This window comes from Pseudochaenichthys georgianus, chromosome 12, assembly GCF_902827115.2.
Source record: "Pseudochaenichthys georgianus chromosome 12, fPseGeo1.2, whole genome shotgun sequence".
NCBI classification, from domain to species: domain Eukaryota; kingdom Metazoa; phylum Chordata; class Actinopteri; order Perciformes; family Channichthyidae; genus Pseudochaenichthys; species Pseudochaenichthys georgianus.
The window spans coordinates 3,872,707-3,890,814 of record NC_047514.1 but is presented as its reverse complement, the minus strand read 5'-3'; the positions used below and the strand labels follow the sequence as shown (position 1 = coordinate 3,890,814).

At 42.4% G+C, this 18,108-nt stretch overlaps 1 protein-coding gene across 1 annotated transcript; it reads right to left on the bottom strand.

Annotated features, from left to right (window-relative positions):
• Window positions 1-597: 597 nt before the first annotated feature.
• On the bottom strand, window positions 598-17,258 carry LOC117456002 (MAM domain-containing protein 2-like). Its single transcript, XM_034095697.2, has 15 exons — window positions 17,017-17,258; window positions 16,776-16,883; window positions 11,272-11,561; window positions 7,670-7,754; window positions 7,370-7,507; window positions 6,813-7,090; window positions 6,218-6,311; window positions 5,226-5,372; window positions 4,462-4,581; window positions 4,212-4,351; window positions 3,220-3,316; window positions 2,526-2,684; window positions 1,722-1,975; window positions 1,035-1,119; window positions 598-931 (listed from the first exon to the last, which is right to left on the bottom strand). The coding sequence occupies exons 1-15, from the start codon at window positions 17,045-17,047 to the stop codon at window positions 885-887; spliced, it is 2,073 nt and encodes a 690-aa protein (XP_033951588.1). The 5' UTR covers window positions 17,048-17,258; the 3' UTR covers window positions 598-884.
• Window positions 17,259-18,108: the final 850 nt, after the last annotated feature.

Here is an 18,108-nt window from a genome sequence, read left to right as displayed (position 1 = left end):
GATAATCCGTCTGACTCGCCGTTAGCTCCTCGATGGTGGTGCATGCTCACTTTTTACTACTGGACCCATCAGCCTCGTATTTTCTGAGCACATTTATGAATGTTTCTTAAAGATCTCTTGTGGCTTTGGGGATGAGAGATTTTTTGAAAAACATATAACATTGTACGTTTTATAATGTCACGACTTGCTTCTGACTGCAGGATGGGGCAAGTGATGAGCAGCTGATCTGGTCCTGCCATACTTGCCTGATATTATAACTCGCAAGGATTTTGTGGAAGTTTACGATATTTGCGGTTTGTATTTTTCCAATATAACATCAGCAGTGGCAGAGATTTGCAGTCGAATGAGTGCATTTTTGAGTATATTTATTATTATTGGTTATTGTATGTTCTGTGTCGTAGTCCTTACAGTTATGTGGTCCAACTAGGGACATGTTGCAAAGGTTTTCACTTGGGTTTCAGTAATGATCCCAAAATGATGTCCTTAGTCAGTTCGTTATTCATGAATAAATTGGAAGATGCATTCCCACAAGGTGACAGTGAAAAGAGGCGTTCAATTCAACATCAACCAGTAAAAACACATACCAACGTATTTTTTTTTAACCTTCTCGCTTTATTTGGCGTTGAGCATTAATCTAATGCATATACATGTGAACAAAACAGTCAAACTCACTCTGTTGCTACAGTGCAGAGAGAAATGCGGACTATCATACACCTTATTGGTGATGCTTCAACAAAACGGAACTACATGAAAAGTCTCCTTTTACCCGCACTACTAAATGTTCTGACTGACACCGTGATAGACACGCAGGAGTCAGGGGTCTGTAATGTGCACACAAAAAACACGGGGGGGGGTTCATGCATCGTACACAGCTGATCTTCCTTCTACTCGATGTCATTGGAGCTTCCCACAGGGGCCTCTGTCTTCGTTACTGCAGGGGGACAAAAGTAAATCAGGTAATTCTCTGTTCATTTTCTTCTTTGATGTTTAATCTTAAACCATGTGTTCAACATTCAATACTGTAGATGTTTTACCCGGGCAAGGTCCGCTCTCTAAGGTAATGTCATCAATGGCAATGTCACTCCTTACTGATGAACCCCTGGTGGCTTCAAACACAATCTGGAACAGAGAGAGTACAGAGCTGTAAAGCAAAAAGTATTAAAAGTACAGTTTCTGCAGAATATGGCCCGTGGGACTGATATATCTTTGTATATGACACAATTAGGGTGCAATGTTTAGGCTGCATTTGACTGTTGTAGCTGTTGAATATGTATTTCATCTTCTTTATTTACAGTCAAACCTCCCTGAGCCTTAACTCATTTGCAAAACAGCCCAAAAGGTTAGGAATCCTATATAATGTATTGTTTAATAGGCTGATCCTATCTGTTGGGAAAATACTGAATGTACTCTTCCAATGTCAGATAGCACATGATAACAAAGGCCCCACTGTAGCTGTGTACATGACAGGATGTATGATTACCTAGAAGAGCATCAGGACTGTTTTAGGCATATGATACAGTATGTGATTAACATGATGATTCAGCCTCTATGGAGATAGATATATGACAAGCATGCTCATTTCTAACGTGGGTCTTAGCTAATCTAAACATTGTATACTGCTTTGAACTGGTATTGAACTGCATCCCGAGTGATATTTTTCTAACAATATCCATGTCCAGCGCACAGACTTTAAATACAAACAGCCCTCAGAGGTGTCTTGCCTGATGCTGGATATCGCTCCTGTACTCCACCGTGGCCCTGAGCCAGGCGACGCTCTGCTCTCCGCTCAGTTTCCACAGCAACGCACCCTCTCCATCCTTATGGAGGTGAACGCTGAGCTGACCCGTGCCTGAGCCGTACATGTGGTAGTAGAAGCTCAAACACTGAGGCCCCCTGGAGCCTCTCAGGGGTCGAGAGAGCAGCCGCACGCTCTGACCCGACAGCATGGGCGACGCCTCCATGTGCAGGTAGTATCCTGTCAATCAAAGGTCAACGGGTTCAACGCAGACTGCTACTCAAGCTGTGTTACTGTGTAACGTTCTCTAGTTATTTTAGAGCAGGGGTGTCCAAACTTTCTGCACTGAGGGTCACATACAGACAAATATAGAGGTGAGGTATATTGCATTGTCAGTTCAGTGATAAGTTAAAACAAACAAGCCTCATATTGCTTATAAAAAGAGAAAATATGAAGGGTGTATTTCAAGCTTGTTATGTAATTAAGTTATTGGGTTATTATTTTGTATCAACTAAGATTTGTTAGAAAATGTTTCCAACTTTAATTGACCTTTTAACACATGAATACTGTGTAATATATTTGTACAAATATATTTAAGAAGTACAGTATATGACAAGCACAAGTTTAATCTTGTGGGCCATATTTCAATATACTTTTGGAATTAGCTGATGGCCGATTCAAAATGGTCCCCGGGCCGCATTTGGTCCCCGGGCTGTAGTTTGGACACCCCTGTTTTAGAGCGTGCAGAATATTGTGGATTTGGAAGGAGCGTTAAGCGCGGGACCCTCACCGAGTCCCGTGCTGTGGTCTGCTCTCGGTCCGGTGTAGGAGGTGGGGGTGGGTCCTCGTCTCAACTCCCAGTCTCCACTGTCACTCTGCTTGTCCTGAGTGTAGCCACACAGGCCCGCCTCAAAGTCACAGTGTCCGGGCAGAGTCCGCAACACGGAGCCTGCAACCGCAACATGAAAACACTACAAAATGTTCTGTAACACTTGTATTTGATAGTTGCCTTTAAAACAAAACTAGTGGTTGGACTGACAGGGAGCTGTGAGGCATAATTTAGGGTGATCCGTATCTTCCTTGTTTGAGAGGGAGGGGAGATAGAGACGACCCCTGGTGGAGGTCTGGAGATCAGTTTCTGAGTTGCAAATGTTCTTTAATGGCACAAATTCCTGTAGTGTGTTATATAGGTTTTGTGCATGTAAATGGTCTGCAAAGGCTACAATCCCAAAGCTCACTCCAGAGGGAGTTTCTCTCCCACACACTCCCCCCCCCCCCCCCCCCATGGATGTATAATAAGAACTGGACACAGCGGGGGAGGCGGGGGAACTAGTTTTCTCATTGCTGCGTTTAGCTAAACAGCATGTTGGGAGTATTTTGATGTCGTCTGACTGCAACTAAATATGGGGAATGGATTTTTGATCAGGGTAAATAGAGATGTGTATGAGCACGCTATGATTTGTTTTTGTTGTTGCAGTTTGTACCTTCTGTCAGCTCACAGTCTCCGAGGCTCAGGCTGATGTCGTCCAAAGCCACGGAGCCGCAGTCCCAGAAGCTCTTGCAGGTGCTGACGAACACCATCTGAACAGCAGAGGAAAGCAGTGAGCAGCTCCACCGTCAGAGGGTCAACACCATCGCTCATTTACACTGACATCTCTGGAGAAACTACACACACGTCATTACACACACGTCATTACACACACGTCATTACACACACGTTCTGGTTGTTTCTGCCCTGCGTGAGACTTCCTCGTGGGGAAGAAAAAATCCTCAATTGGAATCTTGAAATCGGTTCAATGTGTTCAGAAAGGAAGAAAAGGCCAGTGTGGGAAATCCTTGGAGCGTTTAGTCATCTGGACGAACTCCTTCTCATCATGCACATGAACAAACACAGTAATAAATCCGATAAATCAAAAAGCTGAACTGTAAAAGGCTCCGACACAAGAGCAGAACGTGAGAACAGGTTAGTTGTCCCCTCAGGGCTCCGTAAAGGACAACACTATTATTTAAGAATACAAGTGAGAAACATTATGAGAAAGTGATCATTTGTTCTATTATCACCAATGAGGGGATGTCTTCAGTTTGGTTTGTGGTCTGCTTGTCTTTCATACGGCAGGCTTAGAAAAACACGACTGGCCCAATGTCGATGAAACTTGGTGGAAAGGTGAATCCTGAGCCAAGGAAGAACTCTTTACATTCTGGAGCGGATCTGCTTCCTGGAGCATTACTTTTTATTCATGGCAAAGGCCTTAGCGAAGCTCTGTGCTCGCTGCCTTGGCGGAGGTATGCACTTTTTGAATGTTTATTATTTCCTTCGTTCCTTCCTCCCGTCCTTTATTAATGAATGATTTGGCTCACTGTCTCCCTCTTTCTCTCCTCCCCTCACTTACTTCCTTTTTGATCCTTCCCTCTTTCCCGTTCACGCTTATTCTCTACTGTTTTCTGCCTTTGATATTTCCACTTCCTCTCTTCTGACCTTGGCAGGCTTTGATGTCTGGAAGGTGACGTCCGCTGTGATCCAGATTCCTCTGGACTTCTCCCCCTGAGTCCAGATCCTCTCCTGGCTGCTGCCCTGCTGCAGATACACAGCCAGAGCCTGGTCCGTCTGGTTGAAACCTGCAGTTGCCAGAGTTATTTTTGGTCAGTGAGTCAGTCAAACAATCACAGACAGCGATAACATTATGCAAATGTTCTTTCATCCGGAGAGTTTTTGGGGTGCCACTCACCCCTCAGGGAGAAGTAGAATCTCAGGCAGTACTTCATGTTCCCAGGCAGAGTTGGACCGATCAGGCGACTAACGTAGCCAGAGAGTGGGCTCAGCCAGGAGTGAGCCAACAGGAAATATCCTTGAAGGAGAAGAGAGCCTTTATTTCCCTTCAAAACGGTCTCTTCCTCTGAGTCCATGCCATGAGTGTTCCTGTCACTACTGCCACCTGTTATTGATCTTGAATTCAACAGTTTTCAAATTGTTTTAATCCTCAAATCCAGATTGGTTCACCACATTATCACCCTTTGGGTTTTAAAGCTGTCTCATCCAATTGTCTTTGCTACAAAATCTATACAAAGCAACCAACACTAATAAAATGGTAATCGCTAACATATTAGCAATGTACAATTTAAAAAAGCAACTGCTTCTGGTGGCAACATTTACTGAACCAGATAGTAAAAATGGCTAAACAATAAGCTAAATAGGGCTAGAAGCTTTGTGAAGCAAACAAGTTGACCACAATACCCACAATCAAACTCTACTGGATTCACTTGACTGTACAGATTGTAGTGTTATGCTAGTAAAGGTTGATGTAGTCAGGGACTGCTATCCTTAAGCAGAGATAAGGGTGGACTTCAGAGATCTAGTAAACTCTCCTCCTTCTTTCTCCAAACCCTCAGAAATGTTTTATATTTTGGTGGTTTCATAATCGGCGCACGCAAAATGGCTCTATAGCGCCCCCTAAACTTAAATCGACTATTATTCATTGTAGCCCTGGCCCACCTGCTCCTGTGGTGTGGTCTCCGTTCCTAAATATGTTGGGCTTCACAGACACTCTCCTCCACAGCGACCCGGTCATCTGCTCCTGGGAGTAGCGGCAGAAACCAGACTCAAAGTCACAGTTAGCGATGGAGGGGTCAAAGGTCGGCTCTGTGGATCGCATGTATGGGATCAGCAGATGTTGTTGGATTAACACTGTTTTGTATTTGGCCTTAACTTAATATTTAACAGAACGTTTCACATGACAGAGGAAATACTAAAAAGGCAAGGAAAGCAAAGAACTGTAATGAGCACAATCATGCTTAGGGATGGTCCATACTCTATTTTAATCCACCACCCTGGGGACTAACTTGACATATGACCAGAGGTGGGAAGTAGGGGAGTACAAATACTTCGTTACTGTACTTAAGTATATTTTTCTGGTATCAGTAATTTACTCCACTACTTATTTTCGACGACTTTTGACTTTTACTTCTTACATGTTGAACCCAAATACCTGGACTTTCTACTTCTCACATTTTCCAAACAGGCTGGTTCCTTTAGTCTGAATGTGTGTTTGGTGCGTGATCATTATTCTTTAGAGTCATTGCGTGCCTATTGATTCGAACACGATCCGTGTATCCATCATTTCCTGGTCTTCTCTAAAGAAGAGGGACCAATGGAAACGTTGTCATGTTGCCGTTGTTCAGCATGGAAACAATCATTAGCTAACAATGACATTATTGTTCTAATGATGTTAAGGGAGGTCAGGTACTCTTTAAAACAGCTGGTAGTTATGGGTACTTTTTACTGAAGTACACTTCAAAGCCTCTTTACTTTTACTTGAGTAAAGAAGTTTAGTCAGTACTTCTACTTTTACCAGAGAATTTGTAAACACGAGTATCTGTACTTCTACTTGAGTAAAGGATGTGTGTACTTTTGCCATCTCTGCATATGAACATCCTCAATTGTTAATAATTTGGATGAACAACAGTGAGTGACTAGCTGCAGCTCACCAGTGTCTGTGCTGCAAAACTCTGGAGAAAAGGAAATGTCATCAACTGCAACACGTCCACCTCTCGCACTGTTAAAGGACACTTCAAAGACCACCTGAGAAGCAGACACATGGAGAAGCTCATAAACAGAGATGCATGACATCATGTGCACGCCAATATAAAACCCTCACACAGAAAGAACATGTATTTACTGTAAGAAGAAAGAACACGTTTAAAAACAAACACTTTTACATTCTGTTTTTAGAGTTAAAACTTTAGCAGCATGTTGAATAATTAGACCACCTATAATGCTGCTTATGAGTTCATTCAGCATAAAATGATAACAACAGGGGACATTTCCCCTAGTTATTGCATTGCTACCACAAACAAACTAGCATGTATTTATATTATTTCTCCATTTAACTAAGCCCTTATATCATATACTATATGTATTTATCTTTAGACAATAGGACATGTACACAACAAAATAGGAAAATGTAAGAAAAACAATGTGTTATTTCTTCCTTTGAAAAGTCATATAGTCTCATCTAAATATCTTAAAGTGTTCACATACACTTTGAAATGCTATGTACATTAAGCGTAATTCCATACTGACCTGTACAGAGTACGGTGCCTTCAGTTCCACCTGCACAGGTATCCATTCTTCCAGCGTCCCGCTCCAGTCGTTTTGGTTTTCTGACCCGGCCCTCCACAGCTCCTGGTACTGACCCAGCCGGTCCTTGGTGAAAACTGAGAACAGGTTCCCTCTCTCCTCGCTTCGCTGGTACTGAAAACTCAGGCATCCGGACATCGGCACCGTCGTCATGGAAGACACCAGTTTGGCCACTTCTTTGAAAGTCTTGGCGTAGATGGAGTCCACGTACATCAAGTGACCTGAGTGGGAGCTTAGATATGAGTTAGGTTGTCGACTACAGCGTACCCACATATACTTTCAGTGTCCACATAAATGGATCAGGACAAAAAGAGAGAGAATCTTTTTTCCTGAAACTTTCAGAATCTCTTTACACATGTTGATGTATAACATACATGAATAAGTGGATTTTGCATAATAGGTGACTTTCAATGTAGCGTTCACTAGGTCAATTAGAACGAAAAGGACAAAATGATCACTTAGTAATTGGATGAAAACACCTTTTTGTGAATAATCCTCACCTGTCTTGTTGTTGTATGTGTGGTCGTTTGGTATGTTGTTGTGAAATATCTGGGAACCGCCTCCTCCCACATACCAGTTTACATTAGCGTTCCACTGATTACTGTATCCACAGAGGTGAGACTCCTCAAAATCACAATCTACACGCAGGAAATGAGAAACCGACGACTCATTATGGGTGTGAGTGCAAACTGATTATAATTTGTTCATGTTTTTGTGAGGAACATAGCACAGATGTGAATTCTTATTTTCTTTTTGATTTCAGAAAGATGCATGAGAGATGTATGTGTGAAGTCACTGACCCAGGCAGTACCCCGGGGTGATGTGGATCTCAAAGACGGCCACGCTGCTCCCAGCGCTCCGTCCGGGTTTAGCTTCGATGACAACCTAATCGACAACACATGTTCAGTGATACCCTGCAATCCTGATAGGGAGTGACACAGGGATGTTATCATAGGTCAGGAGGAAAGCAATTATATGGAAGTCAAAGGAAAGCACGCACGAAACGCACAGCAATCTAATTTGCTTTTGAAGCGGCAGGTTTTTCCGTAAAATGACTTGCACAGAGAAGAATCGACACACAGGAAGACGGAGAAGAAACACACTTGTTTAAGCATGAGGTCATGGTTTGAACGTGTGTGAGATCAAGCATGACATCCAGGGCCGTCCCTGGCAAAACTTGGGGCCCCAAGAGACATTGTGAGATGAGGCCCCCCCCCCCCCCCCCCACCGACAGGAGTGAAACATTTTTTTTGCAAATATAATTCCTGTTTATTATTATTATGAACCCAGTTACTTTTTTATACAGTGAGGTAAATGGTAAATGTATAAAATATATATAGTTGTAATATAGTCAAGACAAAACATGCTTATTACATTACATTTCTTAAATCTGCTTTCAAATATAGTTCCCTCTGTCAGCAATGTATCAACAACTACACACACATTTCTATCAGTATTTCTCTGTGTTGTGGTTGACATGATGATGGCTGTTAGGAGTTAAGGGGAGAGGCTGAGCATCACCATGAAATGTGCAAATTGACATAAAAATGAATGAAAGGGGAACAAATGCTAGCCAATGTTATGTAAACCAACTAGACAGACAGTTTCTCAGCGCGGAGAACTGCGCTGAGAGCTGCGCACAAGCCGAGCTCATAAGCTGAGGCCCCCTGCGCAATGTGAGGCCCCATGCAGCCTGCATGATCGGCCTGTAGGGAGGGACGGCCCTGATGATATCAGAGGTAATTTGAACTTATTTAGACAAACTAGTGCAGTGACCGTTTAAAACATGGGTGGGGAACCTCCGGCCCCCGAGCCATATACGGCCTGCGAGATAATTTGGTACGGCCCTCTAGGTAATTTATAAACACATGCAAAAAAGAAAAAAATTAGAGAAATCTAGACCGCAAAAAAATTAAACAAGCGAGTGCCTGTTTTTCCTGGCCACGGTCAGGGTCCTTGAACACAACACGAGCCTAACGTGTCATCACGTGGTATATGTCTCGTCTGACAGGGGTGCAGTTCTGACGGAGAGCACAAGAACGCGGCTCCGGCACTTCAGAAATTGCAGCCGTACACATGCCGCAGTTTCTGCGTGTCTGTGTCTTTAGTTGAAAGCCCAGTGGCGATCTGTTCATCTGTCATCATAGCCTACTGATCATACAGTCAATAACTGTGTTGTTATCATTAGCATCTGATTAGCTAGCTATGCTAACGAATATAAGAAGCTTGTTCTCCAACCAGTGAGGTAAAGGCACATCTTTATATGATCATTATAGTTATAAAAAAACAAGAGAATAAAGTAAACAGGTATAAAATACTATATGACAGTAAATAACAGTTGTTATTATAAACAAGAATACAGTTTGAAAGGGGAGTGATTTGTAAAATATCCATAAAGAAAAATAAATCTGCTTACAGTTCTGTTTCATATGGGTGTTGAGAGATGTGTCCATAGATCTCCTAATGTTGCTCTCAAAGTGCACCAGATTGATGCTTTTAACTTCCAGCAAAGCATGCCCCCGGACCCCCTTAGAGGAGGTTAGGTGTCCATATCTTTCTGTTTTGGTGGTCATGCCACAACCGTGCACGTGCAAGGATTAAGAGGTTGCGTTTTCTTTGCACATGTGATTTTAGTATTTTTAAGCAGAGGTCAATAACTTGTATACGGCCCTCGGAGGATATTGTAAACATTTAAATGGCCCTTGAGAGGAAAAAGGTTCCCCACCCCTGGTTTAAAACATGCCAGTTCGGAGTGGGCTAATTGTTTTTCCACTGTTTTTGCTGCTTATAGCTTTTTCACAGTTTGTGTCCACCTTTATGTTAGCTCATTTGTTTAAGGCTCTGGTTTGGTCTCCAAAAATTCCTGAGAACGTTTCTGTCTCTTTATAGCTGCAAGAATTGAGAAGGGTCAAGCACGGATTAAATCCTGCAAAAATAATATGCGTTAAAAAGGAAGATGAAGAAGAAGATTAACCTTTATTTATCCCGAGGGGGAAATTCATTTTTCAATTAGCCCCACCTCCACCAAAAAACACCAAGGAGGCTAAACATACAACCACTATTTTGATATAACTGAAACTTAAAAAGTTTGGTTTAGTAATATTTAGCAACAAAATAAGTAATAATTTCCCCCTCTTCATGTTGTGCTAACAATAACACCAGCTAGCGTTAGCAAAGGTCAATAGATTTGTTTGCCACTCGTTACGTTACATAACTTTAATGACTAATTGTAATCTTTCATTCGGTATTATTAGCAGAGGTAGTGTAGCACATGATGCAATATATTAAATATATGCTAAATAGGTATTATTGGTTAACAATAAACACTTTTTTTTAACAAATCTCTGCAACAGGATGCTATCGCTAGAATATAGCAGCTAGGGGTTTCACTGTCTTTTCTAGCTAACAGTAGTTGTTAACTTTCTCTTATTGGTATCATTTTTCCCATCTAGAATATTTATAATTGAAAGGTGAAAGTGATGAAGGGATATTTGGTAGGAGGCCTGAGTTCCAGCTATGAGAATGAGTTGCTTGGTTTCGGTTCAGTGAGACTAGAGAGCAGAACGATTTATCAGTCAGTTCTCTTCTACCTCTGACATTTTCCCTTTTTTTTTTCCCTAGGTCTGGTCTGAAATACATTAATGCACTGAGGGGCCCACACATAGCACACACTCCTCTCTCCATTATGTAGGTCACGACCCTGTCACAGACAGCTCTGCCCGAGTCTGGATGTAATATAAACATGTGCTGTACTATTCCCTCACAGTGTTTGGATAATGTGTGCATGTGAAGGTGTGTGTTATTGTTTCTGCACACTTTGTCCTTGCCTCAATTTGGGTCCCATGTGTAATTTATATGAATCTAGTTTTGGCCTCCTTTTAACGACAGCATGAGAACTTGGTTTTTACATTTACCAGGTTCCTTTAACAAAGAGAGAATATACCTGTGAGCAGAAACAGTTTTTCCAATTCTTGGATGTTTGTTCCCTAACAGTGGACTGCTCATACCTGTTACTTTTATTTGAGTAGTTTTCAATATATGTAATGTTTCCAAACAGCCCCCAAAAGTAACCATCTTAGGTTTACTTTCCGTTTGTCTACGATATCACTAAAACTGAATGTGAAATTGACATTACACTTGCTGTTGGTTTTCGTGGTAGCCATATGATGAATATGACAAATGCTTTTGGTGACCTTCTGAGCTTTTCAGTTAAGCGATAATTTAACCAACATTTGACAATTCTACAATTTAGGCATCACATGTTATTGGGCAGGTGGACTTGACCTAAGCATGTTCAAGCAAGAGGATGAACACTGTCTACACTCTGATACATTTTCTTCCCTGGGGCCTCTTTGTGGATTTTACTTACAAAGATTAGACACTATTTCAGAAGTCCTCTCACCGTGTAAGGCTCGGTGGTGTTCTGCAGGTCCATGCTGGAGATGACCCAGCTGTCAGAGGGTGCCTGGCTGCTCCACAGCGGTCTGTCAAAGCTCTTTCCCTCAGTGCTCTGCAGGACCTCCAGGCTCCCCGATCCGCTGATCTGGTAGACGAGCCTCAGGCAGCTCCACTCGCCCTGCTCTAGAGCCGGGCTCAGCAGGACCCCTGAGGTCTCTCTCTGTGGTCCGCCATCTGCACCTATCTGATCCTCCTGGTCGTCGCTCACGGCTGCTTCCACCGACACAAAACGGCCTGAAATAAAAAGGTATTTCCGATTTAGAGAAAACATTGGAAAAAATGCCACTGACAAAGAACAAAAATGTGATTAAAAGGACAAATATTGATAGCTTTTGACTTTATTTTACTGATCCAAATGTTTATTTTGTATGCATTCATTTTCATTGACATCAGTTGTTGAGTTAAATTAGTTTAGACACTCCTTCTTTCTTACTAGAGATTTAAATACAATTAAAATAAACTCCTTTGCATAACAAAACTGAAGGTTTACTTTACACCAGACTGGAAACTGTTTAATTTGTAATTCATTGTTAGTTTAGTGGTTGCCTTTCATTTTGTCAGTGTCTCTATCATAAAGTCAGTTAGCATCACCTGTCAGCTGTAAATGAGACATGGCAGTCTGCATTGTAATAAATAAACTTTCAGGCCAACTCGGTCAAAAATTATTATTATATTTTATGGAATTCTTCTACTGGTTGTACCTTCAATAATACAATGACCAACATAAAAACAAGTGTTTAGCACAAAGTCAAGAAAATTCTCGCAGAAAGTCATATATCGCTTACTTCTACAATATTTGCTAACGAGTGAGCTACCTGCTTGCTTTCGGCGTCATCAAAGCCCAAAGCAACAAGCAATAAATATTACAGTTTAGTAGCTGGGGTAGTAACTATAGTAACGCAGTGTAGGCGGAGCCATGACGTCATCTTCAATGCGAAACACAAAACCAACATCAGCCGTTAGCTGTTAGCCCTCAGAGCTCACAGCTCCTCATATCTGTTCAGAAACTAGACAAAAGTTAAACAAGTACAAACCACAGACTGCCTGTGTCATGGCGAATGTATAGGCCGTTGTTGTGAGTGTGGACGGTCGGAGCATATACAACGTTAACTTAGCCAATCTCCATTCAGAAAACACGCCTTTAAAAAGGGTTTTCGCCTGCCGTCTGTCTGCAGACTTGTCAAAGCATTGATTCATGGTTTTTACTAACCGGTATCAGTATGTTGTTACTTTGGCATAATTTTGAAACGTGTATTACAATTAAATCACGGTCAAATATGTTCATCTTGTTGTAGTTGCCAGTGATTCTCTCACTAGTTTAGCATACTCAGCCCGGTTGTTGGCCCGGAAAGAACCTCGATTTTGGAGAGCCAGAAAAACTGTGAAAAAGTATACCGCTAGCCAGAACTACGCCTAGTGGAAACGCAACCACGCAACAACGCTGTATTGGAAATGTGCCATTACTGAGCTAATGGCTAACGTGTTGCCTTTCAGCAGTTGGCCATTGTCACCACAGTTTAGCATGTCAGCAAACCAACTTTAGCTCAGGGCAAATTAAAATGTAGACCTGATGGTGGCGCTAGCTAAAAAGTCAGGATTATGCAATCTACCCAACAGCTTCTGTTAGGGATAGAACAGGGAAGAAACATGTAGAAGGCTGGATAATGTCTAATGGAAATGTCCAAAATTCAGCTCCCACCATAACACAGACTCCTAGCTTCTTTTTTGCTCCAAGGGTCTCTGATCTCTCCTGAGTCTGTGATTTATTTGTTGTCCCAGTGGAATGCCCTGCAGCCTTGGGGCTGCTATTGCCTGAGCTCATTTTACTGGTAATGCGGTCAATTCAAGATGTCTTTCGTCTTTTTTTGCGAATAAACTCTAATTGTTTACAAATGTTTGTAGACAGAATGTAAACATCATAACCTTGGCTCGCTTTTAAACTGAGGTGTTGCCTTGATTGAATCAGTGTATCAGCATTGTTTGGATTAAGAACAAATGACGTAAAAATTGCTGTTAGCATGACTTCACTTTTCTATTACGGTCAGCTGTGCTGCACAGAGCATAGAAATGAAAGGGAGTGAGCGAATACAATAATTGACCAAGAACTGAGTTAACTACTCTGACCTTTTAAGAAGCTGGTTTCAATAGCAACAAGGATGGAAACAGGAAGAGAGAAACTGGTTTATGTATCCAAGAGGGAAGACTAAAAGTGAGACCGAGATTCGCTTAACAGCAGAACAATTTTCGGACAAGTAGGAGCAAGGTGGAGGAAAACAAGTTGTAATAAGTAGAACCCTTCAGGGTGATAAAGGAGTCCTGCTAACCCTGGCTGGTTCCTTTCGCAATAATGACCAGCTCGCAGCATATTAACCCTTAGTTCTGCTTTGCCATTTTTCCTTATATTTTTTTAACTTGATACAGTGCTGACGTTTTTATGTAGGCCAATCCAGAAGTTAGCAATGCATTGTTTGCATGCATTTATGCTTTAATCATACAAATTGTGTTCATTTGGGATGATTATTTCTCCGAAAAACATGAACCATGTATTTACTGCAATATTCCAAAATCCAATGGAATAAGCCCATCGACTTTTGCAAAATACAACGCTCAACAATGCTGTTTTATGGACGTCTCAATAACAAGGTACTGTAGACCCGCCCTAAATCTTCCCAGCTATATCGTCTATTTTACCCTTATTAGGACCAAAATACACATAAGGCCGCAATGAAGGCGACTTACAACTAGTATTTGAGACCATAAACTCATCAGTAAATTGTTAACTGAGGTAATAAATCAATTGAGAGGTTGGGTCATTCCCTAGCCGCTTTCACACCATGTACTTTGCCGTACTTAGTTCCCAGTACTTAGTCCCGCCGAACTCTTTAGTCCCGGAACTGTCCCAGTAAATCACATTCACACCAGAATAAGTCCCTGACATGGATGTATAATAAGAACTGGATACAGCGTCGGAGGCGGGGTCTCGTTCTTTCCTATGAGAGCTGCTCATTGGCGCATGAGGACAAAATGGCCCAACTTTTGAGAGAGCGAAACGTCACAGATTACCCAGCATGCCTGGCTGTCAGAGCAGAAGAACCCATATGTGCGCTCAGAGAGCATGCGCAGTTGAGTTGCCCCTAAAGCCCCGCCCCTCGAGCTCCCACTCTCAGATGCGCGTTCATAATGCAGAGGAAAATAACTTTCAGAATAACGTTATTAGCACATTTTACAACTTGAGGACCTAATGTAGGTCTATATAAGGGCTATACAATAGTTTATACTGGGTAATTTATTTGGTTAAAAAAAAAATTATCCAACGATTTACAGACCACTCCTTCCCAATTTTAGTCAATGGGAAAAAGTATTTCTGGGCCCAGGGACATCACGGACTGATACGGAAATTGCAGTACCGCCGTTTGGACACAACGAATTATTTCCTCAGAGTCTGGTGCACTCCTGGGGGCTTGGTCCCTGAGGGAGGATTACGCAAATGAAGCTGCTGACGTCACTTCTGCCACCCGAAGTCCCGGAGTCCCCCGGACTCCGGGACTTCGGGTGTCGCTGTAAATCACCACCCGAAGTCCCGAGTAAATCGCCAGAAGCGCCGACACCTCCTCATCAGTCCACCGCTCCCATATTTTATTTTGTGTTGCCATAAGTTAGTCTTTCTCCGTTGGTGCGCTGGGCTAATGCTAATGCTAACAATGCTAATGCGAGCAAATAAAATGGCCGCTTCATAAAACTTTTCAGAGTTTTATGGGCCGTGGTTTGGAATTCGCCCAGCCAATCAGAAATTTGAACCTTTTTCCTCCCCAGGAAAGTACCACCTCTCTAGCAGGGACTGAAAAAGGGTGAAAAGCTTCCCGAAAAAAAAAGTTCTAGTTCCAGATCTTTTTGGTGTGAACGCAAAATCCCAGGAACTATCGGAACTATTCCTGGGAAAAGTACTCCGGTGTGAAAGCGCCTATAGACTTCTATACAATTAGACTCCTTTTTGCAATCAGTGGAGTCCCCCCCTGCTGGCCATTAGATAGAATACAGGTTAAGCAACTTCCACATTGGCTTTACTTTTAGATACCAGAGGTTATACCCCTTGGGGTGGTATACATATTCTTATTTCACTCATGGAACAAAGGCAAATAAGTACATTTCCCAAAATGCTGACATGCACCCTTAAAGAGGTAAGAGTGTTTATTTTATCAACAACAACAATATTTAGGATTTTGCTCTCTGACCATTCCTGGTGCAACATTCATTAAGAGCTGCCAAAACATACCTGGCAGATTTAGTTATTTTAAGTGAAAACATTTAACTTTAGGGACAAATGTTGTGCAATTCAAATCAGGTCAGAGAGCTGAGTGTTTTGTAACATAAACATAAGCTCCACCTCTGAAAGCGGGCCTGCTTCCTGTCGCAATTAACTTGACAGGATCCTGCTGCTAGTGCATCATGAGGCATGGGTCTCCGGCAGCTAGATCCATCCCATTATTTCACCACAGTCTTCATGTGTATGACATCTCAGCACTAGCACAAAAGAGAATGTTATAGGAGTTGGCGACAGATTGTAGACAGCGTAATGTACACGTGATCTAATCTGCATTCATCTGTTGGCTTTGATCACTTGACACAACTTAGATATGGGTGTGAGGAACTCATCTGGATCAGCTGCAGTACCAACGTGGCAAGAATGCCAAAATCTTTTATTTCACTGACTCCAGATGTTGGAGTCAATGCAGAGCAGATGGGCTTCTTTTCACCAGTGAGCCTCTGTGGTAACGCCAAACCAGCACCAAAACAACTACGACAGGAACACGCAAGCATGAGCACATCACACCAATTCTGGCTTCCCTCCACTGGCTTCCTGTCCATTTTAGAGTTCATTTTAAGATTGTTTTGATTGTTTTTAAAATCGCTTAATGGGCTGGCCCCTCAGTACATCTCCGACCTCCTAAAGGTGTACACCCCTTCAAGGTCTTTGAGGTCGGCTGATCAGCTGCTGCTAGTAGTCCCTAAAACCACGAAAAACACCAGGGGAGACCGAGCCTTCTCAGCAGTATCCCCCAGGCTCTGGAACGACCTGCCCCCCCATGTCAAATTGTCGCCCACCCTCCTCTTTTCCCTCACTTTCGAGTCAGTTTGATCGATTTTTATGCTTTTATTGTCTGTCCATAGCCTTTGTGTACCTTGTATTAATTCTATACCTTTTATCTTTTCTTATGTATGCCTTTTATCTATTATTGTAATATTATATTTTATTATAATGTTATGTTTGCTGTGAAACACTTCGGGAAACCCTCTGTTTTTAATATGTGCTATAGAAATAAAGTGCATTGGATTGGATTGACATCACAGCTAAACCTGCAACCACTGCTAAAAGAAACACGATCAAGCAAAAGCCTCTAATTGTAATGTTTAAAGACTGAAGATGTTGTGCAGAGTGTCTCCCAGTACCATCTTTGTGCAGCGTCCAGCTTGTAAAGTCTGGATCTGACGTATATCCGCAGGTGTTGGACTCGAAGTTGCAGGAGCCTGGCAACAGGTTGTGTGCTTGGATGGTAGCTTTGAGGAAAAAGAAAGAAGAAGAGAGACATTGGAGTGAGAGAATGGTAAGAATGAATCATAGCAACTGGCGTTAACAGAAACATGCCCTCATCTACTGGCATTGGCATGACCATTAAATAAAAGTGCTCACCAGCTAAAGTCAGGAGGTAGAATGGAAGCATTGCAGCTTTCTTTTCAAATTACCCGACCTGAAAATAAGAAAAGCAATAGTAGGTCTCACGTTGCATCCACAAAAAAGCACAAAAAGCTGCAGGAAAAGGGTGTTTTTGAAGATTTCCTCCAGTGAGAGTCGTCTGAGTGTCTCTCCAGCTCATAGACTGGCAGCCCACTGCAGAAATGGAAAGCGTGTGTCTGGAAAACAGAGCAGGGAGGAGGAGGAAGAGAGGACTGAGAGGGAGGGAAAGAGGAGGAGAAAAGAAGGTGAGCAATGGGCAGTTGGGAAGCCAGTGAGGGAGGAAGAGAAAGAGGGATAAGGAAGGGGGGAGGAAGAAGTTGGAGATGTTAGAAAGGGAGAATAAAGTGCGATTAGAGTGGGGATATTGAGGAAAAGATGGAAGATGAAGAATAATTAATTGCAGGATGTTTCCTCCCGATAAAAAAATGACACACACACACACACACACACACACACACACACACACACACACACACACACACACACACACACACACACACACACACACACACACACACACACACACACACACACACACACACACACACACACACACACACACACACACACACACACACACACACACACACACCACACACACACACACACACACACACACACACACACACACACGGAGGAGATGGCGGAGAGAACGCGCTCCGAGGTGTGGTTAAACTTGTGGTTAAACACACACACACACACAGACACTTTATATATTTCAGCCGTAATGGCACAGTGGATACATGTTATCACAAACTAAATTAGTTAGAAGAGTAGTTACAAAAGATAACATTGCTACAGATTTCAATCCCTGATCCCACTCCATAACAACGAGAAGTTCCTTTTAAAGGCATTGCACTCTGCAAAGTCATTAACAACTCTGCTCAAGTCCAACTGTGTGGCTCTGCTGTTCTTTATTTAGAGCCTGTGACTGTTCTTTGAAATTGCAAGCCCTTGATAATGATAAAGCAGGGTATACATTAAGAAAGTAATGTCAAACTTAGTCAGTTAAGTCGTTCACTCCTTCTGTTCTCTTGTGTCCTTCCT

Excerpts from the sequence above, each read along its gene's own strand:
- LOC117456002 (XM_034095697.2), bottom strand. The coding sequence starts at position 17,047 with ATGCTTCCATTCTACCTCCTGACTTTAGCTG. Across the intron at positions 2,685-3,219 it reads AGACTGTGAGCTGACAGAAG|GCTCCGTGTTGCGGACTCTG; the intron begins GTACAAACTGCA and ends TTGCGGTTGCAG. Across the intron at positions 1,976-2,525 it reads AGACCACAGCACGGGACTCG|GATACTACCTGCACATGGAG; the intron begins GTGAGGGTCCCG and ends TTTGATTGACAG.